The 11,248-nt window shown below is 37.9% G+C and overlaps 1 protein-coding gene across 2 annotated transcripts; it reads left to right on the top strand.

The window, feature by feature from the left end:
- Positions 1–1,232: 1,232 nt before the first annotated feature.
- On the top strand, positions 1,233–10,472 carry LOC6641908 (protein lev-9). Of its 2 annotated transcripts, XM_002065195.4 has the most exons (15): positions 1,233–1,297; positions 1,752–2,063; positions 2,127–2,306; positions 2,366–2,557; positions 4,761–4,937; positions 5,492–5,674; positions 5,737–6,527; positions 6,588–6,795; positions 6,855–7,825; positions 7,883–7,990; positions 8,044–8,503; positions 8,558–8,672; positions 8,738–8,856; positions 8,916–9,075; positions 9,142–10,472. In XM_002065195.4, exons 1-15 carry the CDS (start codon positions 1,246–1,248, stop codon positions 10,076–10,078), a joined length of 4,965 nt encoding a protein of 1,654 aa, XP_002065231.2. In that variant the 5' UTR covers positions 1,233–1,245; the 3' UTR covers positions 10,079–10,472. The 2 variants fall into 2 exon arrangements, with proteins under 2 accessions (XP_002065231.2, XP_015033827.1); XM_015178341.3 differs by lacking the exons at positions 5,492–5,674; positions 5,737–6,527; positions 6,588–6,795; ... (5 more) ...; positions 8,916–9,075; positions 9,142–10,472 and adding an exon at positions 5,028–5,203.
- The last annotated feature ends 776 nt before the right edge of the window (positions 10,473–11,248 follow it).

Genomic DNA, 11,248 nt, shown 5'->3' with positions numbered 1-11,248 from the left:
TTAAAATAAATTTCTTTGTGTAAGCAATTGAGTTTTGAGTTTGTCTTTAGGTCCAATTATAATCAACTTTTGTATAAATCTCAATTAAATAAGATATTTTAAAATACTAATATTACTATTACAAAATACTTGGAGATCCGAAAAACTTATTAATTTTGAGGCAATTTTTGCAAAAAATTGTGAGTTTAAAAACATAATTTTTTGACCTTTTAAAGTAGATTGAAAGACATTATACTAACTTGAAAATAATGAAATGAATTTTTGAAATACTCCATAAAGTCCAAAACTCAATTTTAAAGACTTAAATTCAGGTATTATTTTTGAAAATCGGTTAAAATTTGACAAATTTAAAAATATTCCAAATTTTTCAATTCAAATGTTTATTTATGTACTAATTAATCTTTTGAACTCTTTTAACAGAGCTTTGATAGCGCGTAGCCCGAATAATAGTAATATATTTCTAATCTGAAACTGATTTAATTTCATCCATTATTAAGATATTCAGATTATGCAATTTCTCTAATTTGAAGTTCATCGGAAAATACGAAACTGTGTATAATAACTATGTAAAATATTGAAAATATAAATTTCATAAACTTAATTTTGTTAAGATATAATAAAATTCTAGTTTGAAGTAAAATAATATTAATTAAAGCTAAATTGATGTAGCAAATTTTTGATGGTTTTTAATAGTCTTTTTTTATGATGCATAAATTTTATATTAATTTTAAAAAAGTCCATTGTTTATGTAATCCCAGTCTTAATTTCTTTGTGAGTTCCCTAATTTAATTCCCAAATCGACTTCAAATATCTTTTGGTATTCTGTTTGATGTCTGCTAAATTTTATAAATTCAATTATTTTAAGCGTTTTGTAGATGGGACCAACCCCTTGACTCCTTTGAATGTAAATCATATGCTATTGCTGCTGCTGCTGCTGCTCTCTCTTATTCAATTGTCAAAATCTCCGAGCAGAGTGCCAGGACGAAGAGGACCAAACACTTTCCAGCAGCTGCTCGGCCATTGCATTTCGCATTGTTACGCCAAAGTGAAAAGATTCGCTTAAAAAGCAAACGAAATTGTTTTTCTTCATTTTTTCTGTTGATTAATAATTGCAAAAATAATTTTGGAAAAAAAAAAACAACCAAAATTTACATTCATTGACAGCTAAAATGCTGTTAATGTAAAAGATTTAAAATCAAATTGATTTCTAAACTAAAAGAGAGAAAGAAAAAAGGATAACCAAAAATGAATCGTCTGCTGCTGCAGTGTCTGGTGGCCACCATTCTGGTCTATAAAGGTTAATATCAAAAGTGTTTGAAAAAGATATCCAGTGAATGAAATATGACAATTTGTTTTAACTCGAATAATGCATAAAATTGTTTTGGAATTTGGTTGAAATATTTTGGTGAAAAATGTATATGTTGTTCAAGTGAATTATATAAGCATTTGTCTATGCCAATGCGCAGGTCACAGAAAGAGATGGTCCTGCTGCTGCTGCTGCTGCTGCTGGTGGAGATGTGGATGCTGCCTACCATCATCGTCATGATGGGCAGCAGTCACAGGGGGTAAATAGGTCAATGTTTTTGCCAGCAAGTAAGTCAGAGAAAGCAAAACAAAAATGGCGAAGAGATGAATCAAAACAAAAGCCCCGTTAAGATGGGGGTGGGTTGGAATGGGAAGGGACACGACGGGACAGCTGTTAGTAAGATGGTTTAGTACGATGTGCTAACACTTTTGCATGGCCATTCCAGTCATATCGGTGCCAACAGCAACAACAACAACAGCAACCACAGGCAGTGCCCAATCAACCACAGAGATACCACAACAAGATGACGAGGATGATGATTGGGATGAAGATGATGATTCCCTTGAATCGGATGATGATGGCCGTGTCTATAAAAATCCACGCAATTCCCCATCCACCGAATGTCCCAGAGATGAGGAGCAAGCCACTTTGTTGGGACAGAAATGTTTAAGGAAATGCTCATCCGATGAGGATTGCAAGAGCAAGAAGAAGAAATGCCTATGTGATGGAGTCTGTGGCAATTCCTGCATAAAGCCAGGTTAGTTAATAAATCACCCGTAAGAAATATGTATACCCGATGTAACCTTTTTTCCTTTGTTAGATCGTGAATGCCCAGAATTGGCTCAACCCAGTTTGGGTCAGGTAACCGTTGCTGGTCGTCATTTTGGTGCTCGTGCTTCGTATGCTTGTCCCCATGGCTATCATGTGGTTGGTCTTCAGAGTCGTCTATGCCAGGCCGATGGCAACTGGGCTGGCGCTGAACCAGCTTGCAAGCAAAATAGTAAGTTTTCGTTTCCCTGCCAAGCAATTCAAGTTAATCACAACAATTTGCATCTTCAGTCTACTGCCTGAAGCCACCGCAGATAGAGCATGCCCGCAACTCGGCTTTATTGGAGCAGGAAACCTTCGATTTGGACTCCACCGTACAGTATCATTGTCACACCGGCTATGTCACCAATGGCTTTCCACGTGCCAAATGTCTGGCCATTGATAATCAAGCCAGCTGGTATGGTCCGGATATACAATGCGAACGTAAGTTAGATGAACTGACAAAATTTGATCTTTTTCCTTAAATGTTAAGAAGATGATCCCAAAACGGAGAGTCCTTTCTACCTTCTATTGAATAGTGTTTAGTTAGAGTAATTTTGCCGCGTTTAAGAAATCATAATCTCGAATCGAATTTTTGTGTATTAAAACTGTTCTATATATACATATGTATACTATATACATACAAGATTTTAAACATTGTATTCAAGTGTCAAGTCCAATTTCTAACTTCAGTCTCCATGCAGGACTCGGTTTTTTAAAGCTTTTATTCTTTCTTCTTCTTCTTACATAGATTTTGCACTATCCCTGATTCTAAAAGCTTTTTCACACTATAAATTACCTATTTTGGTTTGATTTTATTAAGCATTTTCTGACTTTCCACCCTTCGAAATTATTTTTTAGATTCGTCCCTAATTGGGATGAAAAAGACGTTTTCTTTGCTTAAACTTCACCTTAATATTCAAATATCAAAGATCATTGGAATATATTTATGAACCGAAGAAGGAAACGTTTTACAAATTTCAAACTTCTTTGATATAAACTTTTTGAGTGCTCTCTTACGTAAACTTTGTCAAAAATTTGTTCAAATTGAAGTAATTCCAATATTCAGACTCGACACACTAAAGAAAATCAAAATAAGCTCAATATAAGCTTAATATCTAAGTGGGTATTTATATACCCATTTTTTTATTAAAAATATATTTTTAAAGGACGTCAGGGGCTATCGACATTGGATTTTTAAAGAAGGGTCAAATTTCCAAATTAAAATTAGATACCCTAATATTCAGAGAGTTTCTTTTAAATTTACAATTAGATCCTCCATTGAGTGTTTAGTAATAGCATTATTAACATAAAAGTTTTTGAAATACATCTCCAAATTTTAGAAATACATCAAATCTATTATTTGAATCTCCTAAAAAAACAATTAGAACACCTTTTGAAGGTCTTCATAGGCATCGGACCACCTTAAAGATTTCATGATTGTTAATAAATAGTAAGCAATAGTAAGCAATTTCACCAATTATTATTTGTAATTATTAATAAAAGTAACATGTGGAATAGATTTAAATATTTAAATTTAACTAAATCTAAAATAGCCAAGTTTTTATTAAAGTTTCGAATACTTTATCAGTTAGGAAGTACCCGGTTAAATGACCTGCGGACAGGATTGCAGTGTTTTAAATGATTTTGCAATACATAGGTAAAAGTCTTTAATAGAATAAGGAATAAATGAAACATTCAATACCATGAAGTAAATTTCAGTAAAGTAATGATCTAAATAAAACTCTAGGTTAGGAAGTACCCGGTTGAATGACCTGCGGACGGGATTGCAGTGTTTTAAATGATTTTGCAATACATAGGTATAAGTCTTAAATAGAATAAGGAATAAACGAAACATTCAATACCATGAAGTAAATTTAAGTAAAGTAATGATCTAAGTAAAACTCTAGGTTAGGAAGTACCCGGTTGAATGACCTGCGGACAGGATTGCAGTGTTTTAAATGATTTTGCAATACATAGGTAAAAGTCTTTAATAGAATAAGGAATAAACGAAACATTCAATACCATGAAGTAAACTTCAGTAAGTAATGATTTTAATGAAACTCTGGATTACACCCGACTGAATGACTTGCGGACTGGATTGTTCAGCAGTTTACATAATTTAATAATCTTTAATAATAGAGCAAGATAGCACATTCAGGAATAAATGAAACGAGCAGCAAAAACCACGACCAATTTTTAAGCAGCGTTTTAAAATTGCGCTTTAAAAACATTGTGGTAAATTACATTATACCAAATGAGGCTTTGAGATGCTTTTAAAATAAAGAAATAAGGAAAATAGTTGATGTTGCTTGGACGAAAGGCAACAAATGAATGAAATATTCACTGAAATGGACCACCTTTTATACCCTTAAAAAGCAATGCCTACTTTGCTGCTGAGTAGTGATTCGTCAGTTTGTGCTTAGTGATGGAAAATATAGCTAAAATCGATAACAATAATAAGTTCATGTGAAAATTTGGCAAGTAAAATTTACAATTTTAGACGTTATTAATCATGGATATGAGAACTCTGACAGCTTAATAAATAAAATATGATTTTTAAATGTAAAATTTTTCCAATATAACTGACCTTAAGACCTTATTGAAATACCTCATCTCAAAAAATATCTTGATTTTATTGTTACAGCCCGTTCTTGCGGTCAACCACCGGATCCGGCCTATGGTTGGCATTCCGGAGAATGTTATACCTATGGCTGCAAAATCACCTACAATTGCGGCACTGGCTACGAATTGGTGGGCAAACATGAACGTTATTGCCAATCAGATGGTTCCTGGACGCCCAAGGAATTGCCAACTTGTGTCTGTAAGTATAAATCAAATTCGTTGTGTGAAAATTGACATTTCAATTGAAATTTTCCCACCCTTTTTATCACCCCAAAAAATGTCCTTGAAGCGGATAGCGCAAATGTAACCACAACTCAAGCAACATTGTCCTAAGTGAGACAAATTCGATATTTCCAATTTTCCGATATTAGAAAACTTAGAAAGGCTCTCCTGTTTTTTTTAGTATCCTAGTCAAAGATCTTGTTAAAAAAACAAAAACAAAATATTGTTCTTCAAAAAAAAAAAAACAAGTTTACCAAAAATTGTTCAAATTTTATGTAAAGTTGTTGTTGTTGGCCTAAATATGTTTAACAATTATTAATAAATAAAAGTTACCGCAAATCTTAAGCAAAAAAAAAAAAGAAAAAATATTTGAAAAAGCAAAAAAAAAAACCTTATAAAGTTGTTGTTTTATTCTTGTACTTGGCGGAATGCATTACTTTTTTTTTGTTTTTCTTCGGATTTGTGGTAGCTTTTAGCATAGACTAAAAGATATGGCCTGTGGCTAAAATTTTACTCCTCCCCTCCTCCCAGTGGTCACGTCGGTTGTGTGTCCAACGCCAGAGAATCCCAAGAATGGCAAAGCCACCTACACCACATTGGCCTACAATTCGGTGGTCAGCTATGAGTGTCGCTATGGCTATACCTTGGTGGGTGAGAGCTCCAGTCGCTGTGGTGCAGATCGCAAATGGAGTGGAACTGTGCCAACCTGCAAGGGTGAGAAGGAATACAGAATACTGAGTCTCTAAATTACAATTCCCCCTCCCCATCTTCGACAGAAATCAATTGTGGCCATCCTGGTGTTTTGTACAATGGATGGATTGAGAATATCGAAGCTGGCACTGGCTTGGGGGCCAGCATAATTTTCCGCTGTCAACCCGAGATGATGATCAATGGTCTTGGCTCGAGTGTTTGTCAGATCGATGGAAGATGGCGTAATGCTTTACCCGAGTGTTTGGCTCCTTGTGTGGTGCCAACAATCTCTCAGGGCTATGTCATACCCATAGAGATAATGACAGATGAGAATGGCACCACAATTGTGACACCGACCACAACAACCACCCAATCGCCAACACAATCCTTGGGCGGTGTGGAAAAGGTTAAACACGGCACAGCCTTAGAGGTTAAATGTGATGAGAATTACGAATTCCCGGTATCTGTGCTAAGTCCACCCACTTGTAATAATGGCACCTGGAGTATTATTCCGCGTTGTGTCCCGGCACGTTGTAAGAGCATGCCCAGACCTCCCAAACATGGCATGGTAATGGCGCCCAAGACAGAGCATGGCATGAAGGCTCGTTTCAAGTGCAAAGATGGCTTCAAATTGGTTAGTCCTGAGGGTAAAGATGTCACAGATCCGCATGATTATGTTCTAACATGTTCGTTTGGCAATTGGACGGGAGATACACCAAAATGTGATGAAGTATTTTGCTCATTCCCCGGCTATATACCCAATGGAAAGGTCTTGCTAGTGGGCAATATGGGTCTATACGATTATCGGCCGTATGTGAAGAAAATTGTGAATAACAAACAAATCATGTATGACTGCGATAAGGGTTATGTGCTTGAGGTAGGTCTCTAATATTTGTGTCTTAGGTCTTTTTAAGACTTCTGCCCGATTGATTTCTAGGTTGGTCCTCCCGGGGCAACTTGTGTGGGTGGTAAATGGCGTCCCTTGGATCTGCCACAATGCCTGCTAGGCCAACATCCACGTCTACGTTGGAATCGTCGTCGTCGGCGGTCTCTTCAATTGCGTCAATTGCGATCGGTCTACCTACTACGTCGTCAGAGGCAGCTTCAGCGACAAATTGCAGAGAATCAACACTTGTTGGCAGCGGGTAAGTCAATCGTCTCAGTCTATATTTAAATGGTAAAGATAATCATGTTTACTTGCCAGTTGGAACCTCAGAACATCGTGTGAAACGTGGTGCTAATCCCAATCCAACCGACTTGGACTTGGCCTATTCAAAGTATTATCAGAAAATCAAAGAACGTTATCAACGCTATGTACGTAAAATACTTGGTCAAAATCGTCTGTATCAAAAGGTTAACGTACAGGATGGACGCTGGTATAATCAATATAATAATCCAGAGTATATACTGACACGCAAGGCCACACACAAATCAAGAAATGCCGGTGACGGTGATGATTATGGGGATAATAATAATAATAACAATGATTATCGTGGAGCTATAGTCCCCATGCCGAATATCAATCAGAGCTCACGTTATAGAAATCGCATTGAACACAGCTCAAATGAAGCTCCACCAGTCAGTGGTGGTTCACCATCGTTAGCATCACGTAACTATCATGTGAACGCCACACGAGCTCTGATCGAGCAATTGAAGTCGCAGATTGTGCGACGTCGCCGGAAGCGTAATACCAATATAAATTCTGTTCCCCCCTCGCCTGGCACTCTGACTGCTGACGGAGAGGTGGACACTAGCGACGGTGTCGATGCGGTGAAAGGAGGAGGAGGAGCTGGTGGCAAACGTTTGCGTGGCCCCTGTGAGGATCTCGATTGGGATTCATTTGCTAATATCACCACTGTACGTCCGGGCAAAGCTCCCGGACGAAATGCTGTGGGAATAATGCTTCAACTTGAATGTAATGCGGGATTTAAGTTAAATATCAAGGGTGAAAATGCTACGGCTCGTTGCATACGTGGCATTTGGAAACCGGATATACCGAAATGCTTATCCGCTCCATGCCTAGTGCCAGCCGTGGAGCATGGCCAATATTATAAGGTGGAACCGCATACTAAGCAACTAAGTGATAAACCCTCATTAACGCCCTTGTCCAGCTATGAAGAGATACAGTCGAATGAGTTCATAACCCTAGAGTGTCAGGAGGGCTTTAATCTACAGGTAATGATTTTCTTTAACTAAACTTTCCATGACTAAAGTACTTTTCTATCATCATAGGGTTCGGCTCAGCTGCGTTGTGCCCATGGCTCTTGGTCGGTAAATGCATTTTCCGAGTGTACTTCTGTGCCCTGCACTTTGCCTAATATTCCTGGTGTCATCTATGATGTATGTATTAGTAAGAAAGGAAAAGTTTTAGTCTAATATATTATTTTTTACAGGGTGGTTATCGTGCTGGCCTCACTATAGGTCATGGTAGTACGGTTAGTGTGCGTTGTGAACTCTCGACGAATGCCAATCCGATTGAGATGTCCTGTCATAAGGGTGTTCTAACACCTCCAAGTATACCCTGCGAGTCCGGGTTGCGTAAGTCGCGCGAGGAGCTGGAACATGTTACACCAACGACACCACACTCCAAGATTGAGCACAACGAATTGGACAATGATCATGATCATCATAATAACGACACGGACGATCATGATGATTTGAAAATGTGTGGTCCACCTAGTCTAACCGATGGTGCTTTGGTTTACAAAAATGCCGATCATGCTGAGATCGAGCGTATCTATGAGAGTGGCACAGAGATCTTCTTCAATTGCATACCCAATGCAGCGGGAGATCGACAAACTTGGCGTATTGTATGCGATGATGGTCAATGGATTGGACGTTCTTACAATTGCGGTGAGTTTGCAGAGATTTTGATATAGAATCGATGCTTTATATGCTTTTTCTCAGAGAATGGAACTTGTTTGTTCAAGAACAATGAACCGAATGTGGTCAGCTTTTATAATGATTTGGAAATCCGTGAAGATATTGTCGAATTTCCACCTGGAGCAACCATTATATCTAGGTAAACTTGCAATTTATAACTTTACAGCCAAGTAGTTCTGGAATTTTTTATTTCACATATATCAGATGTGTGGATATTGGTAAATTCTCAATGATTGGAAGTCATGAACGTACTTGTATACACTCGGAATGGACAAATATCAAGCCCATGTGCTCTGGTCTCAATCAGGAGAATGATTTTGCAAGTGGGTAACCATTTTTTTAATAACATTTGAATTTCCATTGATACGACTTGTTTTTGTAGTGGAAAAGGCTCCAACTATACTCTTCCGGCATCAGAACGGACCCATTGCCCAGAGTAATGATGGCAAATTAATTGTCTATCCCGGAACAACACTATTTATGGAATGTTTATGGATGCGTCGATTCGGTAATCCAAAATGGACTACTTCTCATACATATAAGTGGGTACCGTGAGCTTCATGTGTCTATTGGAAGGCTTAAATGGTTTGTTTTGTTTTGTTTAATAGAAACTACACTGAAGGTTGGGTGACGGAAGCAGATGAAGGTCGAGAGCCAACTCTGGAATACCGCCTGAGTGTTGTGGACGCCGTTAGCGAGGACACTGGCTTCTATTCGTGCATGACACCAGCACGTCATGAGCATGCCGTTGAGGTGGTGGTCAAGGCCATCAATTGCCCAGAGATACCCATTCGACGTGGCCTAATTTTAAATACAAACGATACTAAGCTGAGCACACGCGTGCTGTTGTCCTGTGCCAATGGCAACTCGTTGATTGGCGCATCGGAGCTATTTTGCTTGCCGAGTGGCAATTGGAGCGCACCGTTGCCGGTTTGCGAAAGCGTCGAATGCGGCGATATACCGCTGCCCAACAATATGAGCTCGCCGCGCGTTTCGGTATCCATTCTATCCCGCGAAGTGGGCGGCAGAGCGGCATTCTCATGCTCGTCGGGTTACGGTTTGCGAGGTCCTTCCGAGGCCATATGTAATCCGAACGGGGAATGGGCAACACCATTCCCCACATGCGTCGAGGTGCAATGCGATAATCCCGGTGCCCCGCAAAACGGTTACGCACAAGGCTCGGCACCCTATCGTGCCGGCGATGTGGTCCAATTCAATTGCAACCCGGAGTATATGATGCAAGGTCAGCCAATAATTGCCTGTCAGGATAACGGACGCTGGTCTGGCGGTTTGCCCAAATGTGTGCAGGCCTGCTCGTATCCGGGTACCGTCATCAGTGGACGTATGTCCTCGGTTAAATTCTATTATGCCATTGGGGAGAGTGTCACATTTACTTGTGATGCTGGCCTTGAGTTGCGCGGCTCCAAGGTGCTCAAGTGCATGAAGAATGGCAAATGGTCGAGTGCCATACCAACTTGTGTGACAAATGATGGTCCTGCAATTGCTCAAGGTAGCAATAAGCATCTGTCCACTACTATGGGTTAAGCATAGAGGGCTCAAAGAACGATTAAGTGAAACAACGAAAAGGATTTTTACTTCATGGCATCAGGACCCCCTGAAGTATCTGCATCTAAAGATTTTTAATTTTTGTCGGTAGGTATTTAAATCTTTATTTCGACATTTAATTTGTTTTTTCTTTAGTAAGGTCATTAAACAATTTCCTGACCTTCTTCCAATTTTAATCCAAGACGTTAAATGAGTTAAATCAAAGTGATAAAAATACATATGTACTAAACTAATGCACATTGAAGAGCACCGAACACGCGTATACTAAACTATATACTAAATACATTTTTGCGATTCAACACAATAATTGTAATATTGTCGTCTAATGGTCATCATTTTATTATTAATAAATGTTCGTGGAATAAATAAATCTATTGGATGAAACTGAATAATTTGTATTATCTAGTTGCCACTTGAACAATATTTTTAATGATTAAATTAAATGACTTTATTATTAACACAGCTTTTCTCAAATTTAATTATTGTAATTACGTTACAAAATACTAAAATACCTGTTTGGTATTTTTTTACATTTCGGTAGTTATCCGATATGTATCGGAAATAGTCGATATCAGATAAATATCGATGTTTTGATAATGCAAAAGCTATCGACATTTTTGAGCAAGTGCAGCTCTTTCTCTCTCATGTTCGTTCTCTTTTGGTCGATGCTCGACTTATTTGTTACATGTTCGACTCTTTTGTTCGACTCATTTGCTCGATGTCGACTTCTTTACCTGATGTTGGTACTATTTTTCACGATTTTTGCACTCTTTTGTTGCGTGTTGGAAGCATCCATCGAGTTGCAACCCCCCAGTGGCTATAAATAGACCCGTCAGACGCCGTCAAACATGTTTGAAGCTGAGTTGCGACCCGCCAAACGACGTGTTTTAGTTTCGCGCATGAATTTAATTTAATTTAAAATTTAGTTTTGTTTTTGTAAATATATTTCACACAAGATTCATGTATATATATAGGGATATATATATACATATAGCTTAACTAGAAAAACCGTGTATATAGTGTAACATTTTTGTAAATAAACGATTTTTACACAAAACATCAAATTATATTAGCTACACTATAAAAAAAAAAAAAAAAACAACAAAAAATTAACTAGCTGAAACAATAAAAAAAATAAAAATAATTGTG

The sequence above is a fragment of the Drosophila willistoni genome (assembly GCF_018902025.1).
Source record: "Drosophila willistoni isolate 14030-0811.24 chromosome 2R unlocalized genomic scaffold, UCI_dwil_1.1 Seg167, whole genome shotgun sequence".
NCBI lineage: Eukaryota > Metazoa > Arthropoda > Insecta > Diptera > Drosophilidae > Drosophila > Drosophila willistoni.
The sequence above is the reverse complement of the archived record's forward strand: the minus strand, read 5'-3'. Positions and strand labels throughout refer to the sequence as shown.

Coding starts and splice junctions, on each gene's coding strand:
- LOC6641908 (XM_002065195.4), top strand. CDS start 1,246: ATGAATCGTCTGCTGCTGCAGTGTCTGGTGGCCACCATTCTGGTCTAT. Junction 1,298..1,751: donor CACCATTCTGGTCTATAAAG/GTTAATATCAAA, acceptor TGGCCATTCCAG/TCATATCGGTGCCAACAGCA. Junction 7,991..8,043: donor TTCCTGGTGTCATCTATGAT/GTATGTATTAGT, acceptor TATTTTTTACAG/GGTGGTTATCGTGCTGGCCT.